Below are 16,908 nucleotides of genomic sequence, written 5' to 3'. Positions count from 1 at the left end.
GTGGGCAGGCAGGGCTGCAGGAGCCGAAAGCATCAGGCTCTTCAAGGTCTACCAAATCAGGGTGACGCGAGAGGGGCGCTGCCCCCCACCCTGGTACACTGGGCTAGGCGTTGAGAAGAATTATTTTGAATGCAGCTTTTGCTACATTATATTAATTTCAGAGTTCTACACCACAGTACAAATGTCCACCAATTGCTTCAGTGTTCTAAACCCTAATACAAATACTCAAAATATCTCCTAAAGTCTATGGGGAAACAAACACTATTTGGGTTTCGTGTGCATTTATTAAATCTGTTAACTTTATGAGGTCCTTCTCTTCCTCATTATCATTATTGTTGTTAGGGTTACTGGGGATTGAACCCAGGATCTTTGTAAAGTCACTAGCTTTCCCCGGCTGAGCTTGAACCTGTGATCCTCCTGCCTCAGCCTCCTATAGTGTTAGTGGGACAAGTATGTAAAAGGTACGTAAAATTACTCTTCTTAATTTTGACATGACAAAATAGTCTTGGAGAGGCAAAATTACATGCTCAACATCACCCAGATTGTAAGCGGAAAGCCTGATCTAAGCTCACTGCAGTCCAGCACCAAAGCCCTGGACATCGGCCCAGTCTGCCCTCTCCCCCTCAGCATTGCCACCTAGGACAGAGTGCCAGGGCTCGGGGCCTCACATGAGCAACACAGGTAGCTCAGTGTGCAAAGGCGATGAGTCAGGGGGCGCAAAACACCATGAGCAAGATACCCCACAGCATCTTCACCCTGGTGTGGAAGATGACCTAACACAGTGGCGTGGGAAGGAAGAGCTGGCATGGTGGAGAGGGGTTAGGGCTGGGGCTGGGCCACCTACCCTCTTGAGGGGTTCACCCCACTGCCCCCAAGTCTCCCCAGCTGCCAGTTGTTGCAGTTTCAAACTCAATTGTTCTCCCTGGTTCTGAGGCAAATGGAGTCATTAATTACCTTCTATCAGCTGGGCTGAGTTCAGAATGCGATCAATATCCTCGCTTGTCGTGCACGGCAGCCCCGCCCCACCCCCATGCAGCGGCGCCAGGCTGCAGGCTTCCCATTGGATGGGGACAGCTGTGAGGTTCTGGATGCAGAGAAATGAACAGGGCTCCTGCCCCAGTGGGGGAGCCTCGCAGAGGAGATGGAGGAGGGCTGCGGAGAAGAGGAAGGGGCAGGAAGCGAGTGGAGGAGAAATGGGAAGGAGCAGAGGGATACTGAGAGAGGGAGGGAACAGGAGAGGGTTGGAGAAAGACAGGAAGAGGTGGTGGGGAAATGTGGGTGAGGGAGGGAGAGAAAGCTAGGGAAGATGGAGGAGGCAGGCGAGGGCCAGGCAGGGAAGGAGGTGTGGAGCACACAGGCCTGACCAAGGGTCACCATTGCCTCCGTTCTTGAGCTGAGCAGCCGCTGGCTCTGGCCTGCCCACGAGCTGCTGGCCAACCTTGGAGGGAGCCCAAAGCTTGGGCTCTGGGCAAGACCAAGCCTACCCAGCCAGCCAGTCCTGGCAAAACAGCTTCTACCCTCCACTAAGCCCAGCTTCTAACCCTTGAGAGTTCATCACAGGGCAGAGGCTGGGTGTCACTGCCGCCTTCAGGACCCCACCCCACAGGCCTCTAGGGACCCTTGCAGGGACCCTCCTGGCTTAGGCCTCAGTCCAGCTGCTCACTTCTCCAGAGCGAATCCCCACACACAGGCACAAGAGGCTGCTAGCAACAACCATCTAACCAAACCTTGACTGTAGGTGCAATAGTACCTAAAGTGAACGCAGCTCCTATTATGGTACCAGACACCTCATTTAACATATACACACTGACTGACTCCTTAGAAAAACCGCAACTGACACTTAGCAGGCATTTGTGTAAGAACTTCACCTATGTGAACTCATTTAATTCTCACAAGACATGTAAGCAGGAAGCTTGTCCTGCCATCCCCATGTCATAGATGAAGACATGAGGAGCAGAGGCCAAAGGGTGCTCCTGATGTCACACAGGAGCCCACAGCCAAAGCAGGGCATCCTGCTGCCGGCAGCTGTGCTCATACAACCTGGAGAAACGGGTGGTGAGACATGCGACTTGTCCAAGGTGCTACCTGCACCCGGCACGGAGCACAGCCAGACGTAAGGGCTGCATGAGGCCTGGTCATTCCTCGGTGCTTATTTTCTCTACTAAATTGTGAATTTTGTAGGCAAGGCTTCCAGATTTCTCTTCTATAAACCAAGCGCAGTCTCTCATGCACAGTAGAGGAGCCTACACGTTGACTGATTTGTCAAATACAATCCTAAAAGCAAAGATCAACACATTCTTGGCTTGCCTGGTTCAACCTTCTATCTTTTAGAAAGAAAAAGCAGCAACAAAAGTCACTGTTCTTCTGGACTCGGCATCATGTACATTTTAAAGCTGGAAAGTATCCTGGAGATGATTTAATCTGATTCCCTCTTACAGATTTAAAATTAAGACGAAAGTAGAACCAATTCAAATCAAAAACAGGCTCAGGGAGGTCAGTGCTCTGTGCCGGAGCCAGCCACTATTGCAGTAAGGACTGAGTTCCAAGCGGAGTCCTTCCCACTTCTGCAGGTTGCTTACTTCTGCTGACCAAGAAGGCAAACAGAGAGGCTGTAGTCGTGCGGAGGAGAGTGGACAGGTGTGGTGCTGACTGGCGCAGAGGACCGAGTGCCTCGGGAGAGAGCAAGGAAAGCAAGCCACTCCCGTGGGGGGAAGCGGCCACAGCAAAGAGTCCAGTGGGAACATGCCCAGCCAGCAGAAGGATGGAGAACCCTGCCTCAAAGCTCAAACAATCAGCCCGGCTATGTCAAGAGAGGGAAGCGGAGGAGGGGCGGGAAGCAGGGACGCTTAAGGAAAATCACCCTGTTTCAGACGGCTAAGCTTTAAAATATGATGAGCCTAGACTTTAAAAGGACATGTACACTGAACAGTGGAAGATTATGCAGCCATTAAAAAATCATGTTTTCAAAGAATATGTAATGATATGTGAAAATGGCCCTTTAATTCTTTAAGAGAAAATAGTGGACACAAAGCTGTATATACAATATCATTCCAATTTTGATTAAAAATTACATATATAAAGTTATGCATTAGCAGGAAAACTAGAAAAAATTAAATTTCAGTGGTAGCTATCACTTAGAGATGAGATTATGGGTTTTTTTTTTAAAGAAATTTATTATCTTCCAAAAATTGTACAGTGAACATATAATGTACTTATGATCAGACAAAAGTTATCCATCCATCCATCTATCTTTTTTTTTTTTTTTTTTTTTTAAGGAAGGAAAGGTTTATTTAGCTCACAGTTACTTGAGGTTTCAAGATGCTGCCTCCACTCTACAAGGTCTGGAGGAGAGGCTGGGTGCCGCCGTGTCCAGGACGGCCCTTTCCACATCTTCTGAGAGATCCGCTGGCCAGGGGGGCCGTCCATCTACCTGTCCATCTATCTCCATCTCTGTTTCATAGAGGACACAGGACAGATGGAAGGAGGAATCACGACCAAGAACAGGATGCCGTACACAAGCGGGGCTGATGCCTCCGCTCCTGTGCTGGCGCGTAAGCTTGAGGCCAAGACTTCCCGTGGCAGGCACTCAGCTGGCTCGCAGAGGTGAGCCGGACTTTCATCGGGGAACTATGTGGCTGCCCTGAATGTGGACACATGGCAAAGAATCTTCCGGCCTATGGGCGAGGTAAAGAGTGGCTGGGGTGGGGGGCTCATCACTCACTTATTGCAATCAGGACTGGGGCTCCATGGGGATCATTTGCTTGCCTTTATTTTAAAGTAAAATAAATTTTAATTACTTTTGCATCTTTTTTTTTTTTTTTTTGGCAGAACTGGGGATTGAACTCAGGCCCTTGCACTTGCCAGGGAAACGCTTATACCACTGAGCCATCTCCCTGGCCCCAAAATAAATTTTAAAAAGAAGAAATGACTTGGATGACATAGAAGACATCCTTTTGACCTTAATCGGGTAGAATTAAGAACCCAAACCAACAAAATGAAATTCAACAAGGATAAATGGAATGCCCTATGTTTAGGTTTAAAAAAATCAATTACACAACTACAGAGTGGGGTAGACCTGGCCTGATGGCAATTGATGTGAAAAAGAACTCGAGGCTTTAGCTGACCACAAACTCAATATGAGCTTGAGTCTGACACGCCTGCTAAAAAATCGAACATAATCTTAAGCTACATTATGGGTTTAGAGTCTCTGGGAGAGACCGTGGCACTGGCTAGGCTGTCTTTGGAGTCTGGGGTTCATTTGAGGGCACGTAGGCCTGCAAGGATGAGTTCAGAGATGGGAGGCCGGGGTGGCACGGCGCCTCCATGCAGGCAGAAGCCACGCCCCACCAGAAGCTGAAATCCACCTCGCACTAGGCCAATCACTAGAATGAACAGGAGGAGAAGAGGCAGGGAAGAGGCCGGAGAGAGAGCAGGATATCGAAAGAAGACCTTTGCTACCACCAGGCACTCAGCATGGTAAATGCCCGGATGTCCTGTATTTTACAGGCAAGGGAACCGGGGCTCTGGGAGGTTGTGCTGCTGGTTGAAGGCCCTGAGCAAGTGAGAAGGGAGGTGCCCCCACAGATGCTGGCCTCCAAGTCCCATGTTTTGCCCGCAGTTCCACACTATTTTCGAACAGAGGCAGGGATGCTGCTGGTGGCCACTGTCCCTCTCTGTGTGCATCGAGGCAGGGGCTGTGGTTTCTGGCAGAACCACTGCAAGGGCGCGCTCATGTGATTGCCAGGGAAGATCAGATAACCCCGAGAGCCTCTGTTCCCTCCTCCGCCAGCCCCTGGCCTCCTCCACAGACCAGGAGCCCCAGAGCTCAGCTCCTCCCTTCTCAGCCAGCCCCACGCAGGTCACTTGCGGCCTGCCCTGAATGTTTTCTGGGAACACAGCCGCGTAGTCCAGTACCCAGTGACAGGCAGCTGTGCAATGTAAAGGCCTCACACTGACCCAAAGTTCCCTGGAGAGGAAAGTGAAGGGTTCTCCATATCCTGCCAAGGCAGACAGCAAAGCCACAAACTCCCAGCACAGAAACCTGCCCCAAGGACGGAAGAAATGGCCATGAAGGCCCTCACATTTCTCAACCAACCTGTAGGGAGGACAGGGAGTGGGGGATCTCAGAACTCTAGGAAATTACACAGCACAGTTACTTCTCTCATCTTGCGTTGTTTGCTTTTGTGTTCCCCAGGGAGGAGGCCCAGGGCCTTGCGCTTGCTAGGCAGGTGCTTTCCCGCCGAGCTACAGCCCAGCGTGTTAACATTTTTATCTTGAGACGAGGTGTCTCTAAGTTACTCTGGAACCTGAAAGGGTGGGCAGTGTCCTGGGTGACAGACCCCCCCCCCCCCGGCTGCTCACAGAGCTGAGGGCCCAGGCAGGTTTGCGTGCGTCTGCTGGGACACAGCCTTCTCCTCCACCCTCCCTGGGCTCTCAGGGAGGGGAGCCTCCTGCTTGGTTCAGCCCCCACCCACGCACCCAGCTGGTCTCCAGTAAGGACCAGAGCCAGTTAGGGTGCTCTCAAGCTGGAAGGGAAGGGGCTTTGTTAGCTTAAAGGACACAAGCAAGGCGAAAAATTACACACCAGGCCTCCCTAAGTATGCTTGTTTAGAGAAACTGCTTGCATTTATGAAGTCTTTGGTGCGGAAAGCAGGGTTGCAAATGACTGCATCAAAGCGACAGTAAAGGCCATTAATTTCCTGTTATGTTTTCCTGTGTTGGGGGCTTTATTAATTTAATTTTACACTGTCGAACAACAGCGAGAGCTGACACTGCCACACTGCCTTGGCCGGAGTTTTCTTTCTGTGTGTAGCAAGGCTTTGCCTGACATGCAAATCAACACTATCAGCAGAGCCAATAAAGACGTGCGGAGGGCAGGGGCCAGAGCAGGCAGGAGGGCGCAGGCCTCCGAGGAGGAGGAGGCCGAGGCTGCTTGCTCTCCCTGCGGCTGGCACCTGGGGCTGCTCATGACCCCCCAGCCCAGCCTTGCTCCCTGCCTGCCCTCCCCGACCTCTATGCTCTGCTGCCACCTGACCCCACCTCTGCCTCCTTCCTCTGTCCCTACTCTGGTGGAATTTGACATGAAGTTCTCACAGAGAGGCAAGGATGAATTCTTGCTCTCTGGCCCCCGCACAGGCTCATCATAGAAGCCACAGGGGCAAGTGACCTAAGGACACCCTGTGCTCATGGCAAGGTCCGTGCTGTACTCTTCCTTTGGGTCCCTTCTGTCCCCCCGTTCCCCAGGCCCAGTGATGTGTGTGCTTGGAGGGGATGACCGTGCCTCTCCAGCCCAGGCTTTCTGCTCTGGGAGCTGCCTGGCAGGCTCTGCGGGCCCCTGGATGGCACCCAGCTCTCTGGAGGAGCAGCACATAAGCTGCATTTACTAAATTTAATGCAGGTTCCTGGGGCAGTTTTTCTCTGCTGTGTCTTCCTTCCACCTCCACTGTCTGTCAGTCTACCCTTGCTTGTGTGTGTCACCCAGACAGACAGACAGACAGACAGACAGACAGACAGACAGGGACACACACACACTCCGTCAGGCCTCCTTGAATGGTGAAACTGGGGCCACGGAGAAGGGAAGGAGTGAGAGCCGCAGTCTGGGCACCCAGAAGATGCCCATGGTCTGTCTTGGTGCAGATGGCACAAAGGGTGCTTTGAGGTGGGCAGGCGGTCCCAGGGAGGGATGGCCGGCGGAGGGGACACCTGGAGGCTGGCTGGTCTCCCTGGAAGGGGGAGAAGGGCAGGCTGCACAGGTTGAGGTCTGTGAGGCCTCTCTTGTTGGGGCTGTCAAGGTCAGCAGGCCTGAGTTCACTGGAGGGTCAGGGCGGTTTGAATTACTGGCTCTGCTGTTGCTCTGGCTGAGGCCCTGGTTGTCTCCCACCCCTGCACCCGCCCCCACCTCCGCAGCCCTCCAGCTTTTCCCCCTAAGAGAGGAGTGGGGGCGTCCCAGGGGACCTTGAGGGAGCAAGGCTGGGGACAGGTTCCTCCTGGGCTCCGCGGCCCAGGCAGCTGGGACTCCAGGCCCTGCAGCAGCCAGCCTCCATTCTCTCCAAACTTGTTTTCTGAGAGGTCCTCACAGCAGCCTACTGCCCTCCCTCCTGCTGCCCATGCTAGGGCACAGAGGAGGAGGCACCAAGGAAGCACGGTGGCTCCTCCCCTGCATGCACAGCCTGCACTGGGGAGAAGGGCTGGGCTGCGGTAGCAGAGTTGTCACTTGGTACCCTTGCTGGGAGGGGAAGGAGAAGGTGCCTACCTGCGGGCTGGGAGGGGAAGGAGAAGGTGCCTACCTGCGGGCTGGGAGGGGAAGGAGAAGGTGCCTACCTGCGGGCTGGGAGGGGAAGGAGAAGGTGCCCACCTGCGGGCTGGAAGACAGCTGCCAAAGGAGGACCAAAGCCTGGTCTAATTCTGACAGGACACACACTGCAGCAGGTGCACACCCAAGAGGGCAGAGCCAGAGAAGGGACAAGGAGTCCTTCGGCAGAGCTGCCCACGCCCAGGGTGGAGGGACACAGCCAGCCCCTCTGTGACAAGCACGCACACACTCTCCTTAGTCTCACTTTCTGGACATCCATGAAAAAACATCCATCTTTTGTGGGAAAACTCAAAATACTTGCTCAAACCCATTCTATCCACAATAGTCCGAGTGAGCTGGGGAGTGGAGATTTCTAACAATTCGGCTGCTGCCTCTTCTATGGATGCACAGACTGACAGATGCATCTGTGGTCCTGGGCCAGCCATGCAGAGCTGAGCCTAAACCCGGCACTTCCCTGACAGAAAGCACAAGCCACCCAGACAGAGCCACAGCCAAGGTCTTGCTGAGGCAGCAACACGACCTGCGTCTACCCTGTGGAATGCCGCGCTCCACAGCCAGCAGGCTTGAGACCGACAGCCCCAGAGAGTGCAGTTAGAACATGCACTCCACCTAAGACCACAAGTCACCCCTCCGGTATGAGTGGTCTAGACTGCACACGAGGAAGGCGCACCCATAGCCGAGAACACGCACTCTTCAGCTGGTTTCTTTGTCTGACTCCTTACTGACACCTTAGCAAATGTTGACCTTTGAACCACACCTTTTTATTAAACTAGAGTGGACATGAGCCAGGCTTTGACTTAGTCAGAAAATGAACGCAGGCCCTACTCTGTGAATGGAGTGCAACTCCGGCACTCGCCTCTGAGGTGCTTTGCTCTCTGGAATTTTATGAGACAAATCTACAGTGTGCATCAACAGTTACACACACAGCACACGTGGAACTGGGATGGTGGAGTGTGTGACCTCAGTGATAACCCACAAAGCACCCTACCCCCTTCTGAGGTTTTGTGGTTTCAGTTAGCTGTGGTCAACCACAGTCTGAAATATTCAGTGCAGCATTCCAGAAACAAGCAATTCATAAATTCTGAGTTGTGCACGCCTCTGGGTGGCGTGATAAGATCTGTGCCCTGCTCTGCCCTGCCCTATACAGGAACCCTTCTCTTTTCTCTACCCCCTTAGTCACTGGTTACCAGATTAATGTCACAGTATCAATATACTGCTATAATTACACTATGTTATTATTGGTTATTTTCCTCATCTCTTATTGTGCCTAATCTACAAATTAAACTTTATCATATATCTGCACAAAAAGGAAAAAGCCAAAGTATGCCTCAGGCTGAGTTACTTTCATAGTTGCAAGTATCCACTGGGGTCTTGCACACCTCCCCATGGGCAAGGAGGCTGCCTGTGCACTCTGGTGGGAATCGGGTGGATGGGTATGTGTGAGGCTTAGGAGGTGAACCACACATAGCTGTGCCCACTGCTGGATTTGCAGGAAGGAACTGGTGCCACACAGCCACTGTTTCCAGACCAGCATGGCCACATCATCCGGGCCTTCATGCCTCCCCTCTCTGAGCATCCTATTCCACTACAATAGTGTGGACTCAGCAAATCCTGGCTCTTCACACGCAGGGCAAACTCAGATCCTCTTTGCTTCCTTCAGCTCCTGCCTGGGACCAAAGGCCACTAAAATGTCAGTCTGTATCTCTGATCAGTACCTCTCAACGTCAGCCCAGGCCAGCCCTGTCTTGGGTCAGGGCAGGCCTATCTGCCATCAGCCTCTTCCTAAACGCCAAGGGTCCTCCTTGCCTGTCCTTTTTGACACCAGCTCTCCTCCTGTTGCCCCTCCAAGAAGTGCAGGGAGGAGAGCTTGGTGACCAAGGCAGGTCTGCTTTCCATTAATGAGACGTGCTGAGTGAAATCCGGCCACAGAGGCAGCCTACAAAAGGAGGGGATCGCAGGGCCAGGAGCGGAGCTGCTCAGGTAATTGGTTTATCTATCTGGAAGCAGGGGGAGCAATCTCGGCACAGACAGACTAGCAGTAAAGTCTCTTCCTTAAGGCTATTTCCTTTGTCTTTTCAATTGCTTGCACATCCATGTGAGAGAGGGAGAGAGTGTTAAAGAGAGAGGGAGAGGGAGAAATGTTAATTTGTGAATTAATGGCTTTTCTCAGCGGAATTGTAAATTCAAATGTCACCTCACACGGTGACACCACGGCTGGTCTGCTGAAGAAGCAATGAGAAGATCCCCACCTCCCTCAGAGCCCCTCCCTCCCCAAAGATAGCTGTGGAGTGGAACATGCTACTTTTAATTTGCAATAACAACACAAGAGAGGTATGCAGTAATGACTGCTTGCATCCTCCTCCTGGCTTCCTGCCCCCCAGCCCAGGCTTTGGAAACACCACCTTGCTGCACCGGGCCACCCCCACCCGCCCTGCCATGCCCGATCACGAGGGGGTGCATTTGGAATCCTCCATGCTGCAACCCTCTCTTCTCCTTCAATAATCAGGGAATTAATGACCCTGAAGTTAAAGTGAGGCTGATACCCAGGCCCTGCCCAGCACTGGGAAAAAGCCTTCATTGTTTTCAAGCAGGAGGCGGGCAGCAGCGAGGGAGATTCATGGATGGAGATTGAATATGCAATTTTCTTTCACCTTGCCAAGAGCTGCCCCTGGGCTGTGCCTGGCCTAAATTTTTCCTTTTACCATCTCTGCCTTATCCGGCCCTCCCACCTCCCTTCCATTCTTTCCAGAAAATTACCTTCAAAATTGATTTCCACTTTTACAAACAAATATAATGGGAACACAGGAAAAAACTTGGGCCGTGATGAATTAGGGCTGTCAGGTGCTTCCAGGTCTCCTTTGCTTTTGTTTTACTGCCCGATCTACTCTTTGTTTTTCCAAGGGCTAAAAAACCTGCCCCCACCCACCGAGGGCCTGACCCACAGGGCCATTAGGGCCTCGGCCAACCCCCTCAGTGGCCCATCACAGAGTGACCTGGGCTCTGAGACTGCTGGTCTCTTTCGTTCCCCACTGGCGCCTGAGCCGCTGCCCCTCCTGCTATCTGTCTGTAAGGAGCCTCTCTTTGAACGGTCTCTAACACCCACCTCCAGGCTACTAGCTCCCCTGGACCCCCACCTGTGTTCTCTGGCCCTCAGAATTCTTGGAGGCCACATTAGATGCAAAGCTTCCCTCTAGAGTGGGCAGCATCAGTGTAGGCCTCAGCTGGAGCAGATGAGAGACCCCAGAAGACAGGTGGGTGGTACACAGGGGCCAGACTCCTCTCCAAGTCCCACATAGCCTGAGAGTAGGGTTCCCAGCCCCAGGCTCGCTGCAGGCAGGCTCCAAGCAGCACATCTGCTTGCCAATAGATGTGGGGTGAGGCGAACGGCCCTTTGGGCCAAGCTATGTGAGTGCCCGTGCTGGGAATCAAGCACTGTGGCTGTGCCCAGGCCTAGCTCAGGTCCTCCTGGTCAGTGGTGTCTGTGGGTGCACAAGATCACACTGGTCCTTTCGCAGTATGCATGCTGCCTAGAAACTTGTAGGCTTTCCTAACCCATGACGTTCTGCATCCCCTTATACCCGAAGACCTCAGAGGTGCAGACTACCCACGTGCTCACAAGTGCAGAAACCACGGGGAAAACTGCACATGCGTCCACAACATAAGCACACATTTTTCAAGGCAAAGAGAAGCACTTGGAGGTGAGAGCAGAAATGGACAGGTGTATAGAAGGAGTGATGTTCCTGTAGTGGAGAAAGAAGGGGCTCTTCTATTTATTTAAATACACAGATAGTACCTTTGGAGGTGGACAGATGACATATGGCCTAATGGGCAACCATAGAGCAAACAAACAGGTAGAGATAGGCAAAGTTTGTCCAGTCACAGAGGTGAGGACAGCTGCACTGGTCTCCAGCCTAACTTATGCTGGCATCAGGCAAAGGTCACTACAGTCACAAGGACAGTACCAAGACTGGGGAGCCTGTGGCCACACAAACTCATTTCTTGACACTCAAGTTCATTTCCCAAGAAATCTAAGCCCATTAGGCTTTTGCTCGCAGATGCTGCCCCATCTTCCAGTGTAGAGCTGGCTCCACATCTAGACCCCCAATCTCATGGGGTCTTCTCTACTGTCCTTGCAGAGGAAAAGGTGCTACCACGTCCACTTCACATAGCGGAAGGCCAAGTGATACCCGGGAAGTGGTCTGCCAAGAGGACACAGCTAGAGAGCTGGACTTGCTCTTCCCTGCTGAGCCACTCCACCCTTCCCAGCTGGCCCCTGGGATTGCATCCCAGCCTCCTGCGTGCCCTGCTCTCCTACATGCTGACTGTAGGAAGCAACAGCGCTCCTTTGTAGCCAGGTCTCACCTCAACCCACAGCTCCTAGACAAGGGCATGTGCTGTGCATCTCCACAGCTTACTCCCCTCCTTTGCTCCAAGTCCAACCTGAGCAACACTCTTGGGACTTCCATGGGGAAGCTAAGTAAGGAAATAAACTGCCTCCTCCAGTTACAGAAGCAGAAGGGGGCTGTGAAAGGCAGTGACAGCACACAGCCATTTGCAGCAGCCATACAGCCTGCCCTGCCTACAAATGCACAACAGTACCAGCTTGGCACCATTCAACTGCACAACTCACTGTGCAGCTGATGAGTGAAATGCAAAATCATGGCCCCCACATCCCACATGCAGAGGATGATACAGCACACCCCTCACACAGACCAACAGACCCGTGCGGTATAACCTTGCTTGGGCTTGGACAAGTTACACAGATGCTCAGTGCTTCAGTAACCTGCTGAAGGACAACGAGGCTCTGGGCGAGGCAGAAAGCAATAGGGAGAAGACCAAGGACTTCAGGGGTTCTGTTTGTTTCTTTGTGGTGCTGGGGATCAGCCCAGGGCCTCACGCACCTGGCAATAGCTCCATCACCGAGCCACACCCCAGCTCAGACTTCAGTTTTTCAGCTGCCTATAGAGAGGGCAGTGCAAATCTCCAGGGCATGAACATTCAGGGAATGAGTGTCCCATCATGTTGGGGGGAAACCAGCGCAGAATGGTAGCTAAGAGGAGAAGATTCTGCAGGGGCAAGGACGGGGACTGGTGACAGCCTGCCTTCTGGTACTTTAGGGTCCAACTTCCTCCTCATCCCCAGCCTGTCTCCCTCCAGGCTCGCAGTGCTCTTGGGAGGAAGGTGAAGTTTTCTGCAAGGCACATCTGGGTCTTCTCTGCTCCCACAGGCCAGGGGATGGGAGGGAATCTCACACAGCCTGTGGTCACTGTCAGCTTCCCCCTGGGTCACAGCTAAGCGTGGAATATCCCGCAGATAGGACTGCTGCAGATACTCATAATGTTGAGTAAGTATTCCGAGTGCTGGTGCCAGCAGTACTCTGGGTATTACTGTTACTAACACCAGTAACTACTGCTGAGACTGTCTCTACCATTGCCAGCACACGCTGAAGTGACTGTCCTTGGTAATGGCCACAACTGTGACATCGTGATATCATTAGAGCCGGGGAACAGGCCACATTGTCCTCAGAGGCAGGAGCTGCAGCAGTTTCTGGGAGGGCAGAGAAGTGTCCATCTTGCCCTCAGGGTATGACCCTTGAATAGCCTGCCAAAGCCTGAGGCCACCGGAGGGCCAGAAGGAAGAGCACCCGGAGTCCTCCTTGAGGGGAGCGGCCCGGCCCTCCACTCTCTAGAGCCAAGACCCTGGTCACGAATGCATGGCCCACCACTTGAAGTCTCCACGTCAGCCTTTCTTTCCCCTGCAGTCCTGGCCCAAGGGCTGAAAGACACACCGAGGGTCTGTGCAGCCTGTGCCCAAGGCTGCCTCCTGCAACCGAGGGGCCTGGCAGCTGTTCTGCTACCTTGGCCTGACTGCAGAGTTGGGCTACATCATCTTGACACATAATTATCTTCCCTACTCTTAATCATCTGAGCTGCTCCCTAATGCAAACTGGGCCTGGCTGCTTGGAGACATCTGGAGTGGGGGAGGGAGGAGGGCCAGGCCCTCTACCTTGGCTTTCCCCTCCCCTCTGTCCCTTCCCACTTGGGTCCCATGGATCCAGGATAGGGCAATGTTGACAGAGAGCTGGCTCCCACATGAGCCTGGCCTCCAGGGCAGGGACAGCTCCACTGGCCAGGGGCTGGCCAAAAGGAAGGGTAGTCAGGACAGGAGAAGCCCCGCAGCAGAGAAGGAACGCTGGTCCCTCTTACCACCTCTCACCTTGGGCCCAACAGTGAGAGGAAACTGCAAGGCCCCAGGGCCCCTCCTGCCCTGCAGACTCCTGCAGCTCCCCACATGGTCTCCCTGCTGGCACACTGTCCAAACCCAGTACTGCCCTTGTCCCTTCCTGTCCAGGCCCCTTCAGAGGCTATTCTCATTTTCAGGGAAAACTAAAAATTAAAAAACCAAACCACATCCAAACTTGCACCCTCCCTCCCTGGCCCAGTCCCGACCTGCTCTTCTGCAACCCTGACCATCTACTTAGCCTCTCTCTGCCACTTCCCTCCTGCCCACGATCCCTGCCAAGGCTGCCCTGGGCTGCTGGCCACAGGCCCTTCTGGTCACAAGGTCGCACTATCAGATAGAATTTCAGGGTGCCATTGTCTTTGCCTTTCTCCTCAGCTATGCCAGGGCCTCTTCTCAGAGAGAATGTCCTGGCAGTGACCCCCACTCCTTCCCCAGGCTGGTGATCAGACCTCCCTCAAGAGTGGCGTCTGATGGGCCATTGTGCTCTGTGGGTGCAGGCTTTTACCTGGCCCATTGGACTGGAAGCTCCTTAAGGCCAGGGGCCACATCTCGTCCTGCTTAGGGATCTCTGCCCAGTGCCTTGCAGCTAATGTGCAGGACGCACGCCGAGCCAAGGCGACTCAGCACGGTGCACGTGGGCAGCTGCTCAGAGAGGAGCGTGCAGCCTGGGCCTGCCAGAACCTGCTCTGGGTGGCTAGGGTCCCAGGCCAGTGCCCCCACCCCAACCTTCCTTTATGGTGCCCATCAGAGCTCAGGCAGGGGGAGGCAGGAGTGGCTCTGCCGTGGGCCAGCAGGAGAAAGGACAGAGCGCTTCTGGGGCTTCCTTCGACTCCTGGCTCTGTCATACCCTAAATGCTGCAAGTGCTTAAAGAGAAACCCTTAGGGTTCGAGGCGACCTTTACCAAGCTCTCAGGGTGCAGGGGAGCTTGGCTGAGCCTGGCAGAGGAAGCCCTAGGGACAGGCTGGACTTAGGGCCTTTTACAGAGCCGCCCCCTGCCCATCAGGGGCTGCCGCCAAAACAACCACAATGAAATTTAGTGAGTGGCAAAGGCCGTGGCAGCCAAATGGGTTTGGATATTTGGGAAGAAGGAGAAATAGAGCCAGACAAGCTGTTTCCCTGTGAAACGAGGCCGTTAGGGCTTCTGGAGGGAGGCCAGGGCCAGGTTGTCACTGTCTTGCCAGGCCGAGGCCTCTCCTATACTCTGCCCCTTGCGTTGCAGGCCGAGACTCTCAATGTGCTTCCCTCTGCCTGGCCCAGGGAGTCCTGACTACAGCCCAGGGACCGTCTGCGTGGCCCCTCTCCTCCGCTCTTCACTGCCTTACAGTTCCCCACAGGGGTCATCCACGCGGGGGCTGACCCTGGAAGGTATGAGGAGCTGCTGCAGGGCCAGGACACAGACAGCAGGCGTGAGGGGCCGACGGGCCTACAGCTCCCCTCTGTGCTCACCTTTGCAGGCTTCTGTTTCCCAGAACCCCACATCCTGGTCAGGACAGGAGGTTACTCCTTCCCTAGTGGGCACCGTGGGAGAACTGGGGCAAGAAGCAGGCCTCAGGTGCTGATGTCTGTTTGTCTGAGTCTGCAGCCCCACATCCTGGCTTCACGCATCACAAGAGAACCAGATAGTCACCAGGGAACCCCCGAAGCTGTAGCGCTTGAGAAACACCTTGTGCAAGTTTGTCCACCACCTCCCCTTCCTTCCTTATTCCCTCAACTCCCAGCCCACTGCCTGGCTGCCCTGTGAGGGGTCCAGGGGAAGGAGGGCAAAGGCCAGCAGGAACCATGAGTGAATCCTGCTCTCATGAGGAGGCAGCACCAAGAAAGGCCCCGCATCCAGCTCCCTGAGCACTCAACGGGCAAGGAAGGACACCGGGGCCCTGCGCACAACATCACCCCTTATTCTCAGCTGGGCTAGGGTCAGGCGAGGACACGCGAGGCTGGCCTTTTGCTCCTGGGTCAGAGACCAGCTGTCCTCCAGCCTCCCCAACCTTCCGTGGGAGGTGCTCTGCTCCCCTCCTGGCATCCTGCAGGCTAGCTGGGTGGGTCTCAGTGGAAGGTGAGGCCCACGGGGTTGAGCAGATGGCGAAGCTGGTGGCCCCAACAGCAGCCTCCCTCCTCTCTCCAGGAGCCAGCAGGACAGTGGGGGTACTTGGGCTTTGCCACTAAAACTGATCTCCTAGTAGAGCAGCTGCAAGGCCAGCAGAAACCGGAGCTCTGAGCCCAGGGACAAAGCGTGCGGAGGCGAAGCCAGTCCTCTTCCCTCCTCCTACCTTCATCACGTTTCCTCTTCTCACCGTTGGAGCGAGGAATCCCCAGGATCCCATTGATGGAGTAGGATCCCACCGGGTCATTGGAGGCGCTGGAAACAGGAGGGGAGGCCGTGCTGGGAACTGGATGAGAGTAACGAGGAGACGCGGTGAGGCTAGCAGCTCTGATCACAGGCCAAAGCCACGCGGTGGAGCAGAGTGGGTCCACATGCACCCTTCTGCCCCCAAGGCCTAAGGGGGTCATGTGGCCACACACGCTAAGGCTCCTCACACTCTTTCTAGGCCCCCAGGGATAGGATCTGCTGGCCCAGGCCTCCTCCACAGGGAGGCTGACCCCATCCCTCAGCAGCCACCTGGAGAGCATGGCCCTTAGGGACCCCCTGGCACAGCTTGGCCACCAAGGGCTCTTCTGTCCCCGGGAGCGTCCTTAACAATTGTGAGCTAGAGACCTCTCAGGTTCTCTGGGAGACAGAGTCTGCTGCCTATGCTCCCAGGACAAGAGGTGTCGTCCTGGGCTTCCCCCCAGGGCATGGACTCCTGAGCCCATTCACTGTACCATGGCAGCTTGGTCCAGCTTGGTCTAACCCTTTATCCCAGGACACTCTGCAACCCAGGCCTGGTAAACAGAAACTCCTGCCAGTTCCAGGAGGGCTGGGCCAGCCACTTGTACTTCTTGCTGGCCAAGTACAAAGGAGATGGTAGTTAAGAGGGGCAGCAGGAAAAATTTAACCATACCCCAGTCCCTCAGACCCCAGGCCTCAGCTAGGGGCACAGTTCCCCTGAATACCTTTAGGCCAGAGAAGTCAGCCTGTGTGAGCCCAGGGCAGAGACCAAAATAGCCAGTATCCTGGCAAGCCTGGGCACCTCTAGGAGAAACCCACACATGGCAGGAAAGAGGCAGAGAGCAACAGTGTAGATGAGGCAGTGAAGGAAATCACACGAGGTCAGGAGCAAGGAGTCCACACAGGAGGGGAGAAGAGAGAAGAGGGACAGATTAGGAGCCATGGAAAGGGAAGGAGAGGAGAAGTTAAGAAGGGAGGGGAGAGGAGGAGAGGACAGGAGAGGGGAGGAGAGAGGAGAGAGGAAAG

The 16,908-nt window shown here is 54.3% G+C and overlaps 1 protein-coding gene across 6 annotated transcripts in view; it reads right to left on the bottom strand.

The window, feature by feature from the left end:
• The window catches only part of Pax2 (paired box 2), an 83,699-nt gene that overhangs the window by 23,182 nt on the left and 43,609 nt on the right, over positions 1-16,908 (bottom strand). For all 6 annotated transcript variants that reach the window (XM_023715634.1, XM_023715633.1, XM_023715635.1 and 3 more), the window contains one exon: positions 15,824-15,943. In XM_023715634.1, the coding sequence (XP_023571402.1) occupies positions 15,824-15,943 (120 nt within the window). The remainder of the gene's footprint in view (positions 1-15,823; positions 15,944-16,908) is intronic.

This window comes from Octodon degus, unplaced genomic scaffold, assembly GCF_000260255.1.
Source record: "Octodon degus isolate 3935 unplaced genomic scaffold, OctDeg1.0 scaffold00042, whole genome shotgun sequence".
NCBI lineage: Eukaryota > Metazoa > Chordata > Mammalia > Rodentia > Octodontidae > Octodon > Octodon degus.
Note: the sequence above shows the minus strand (reverse complement) of the source record. Positions and strands in the feature narration are given on the sequence as shown.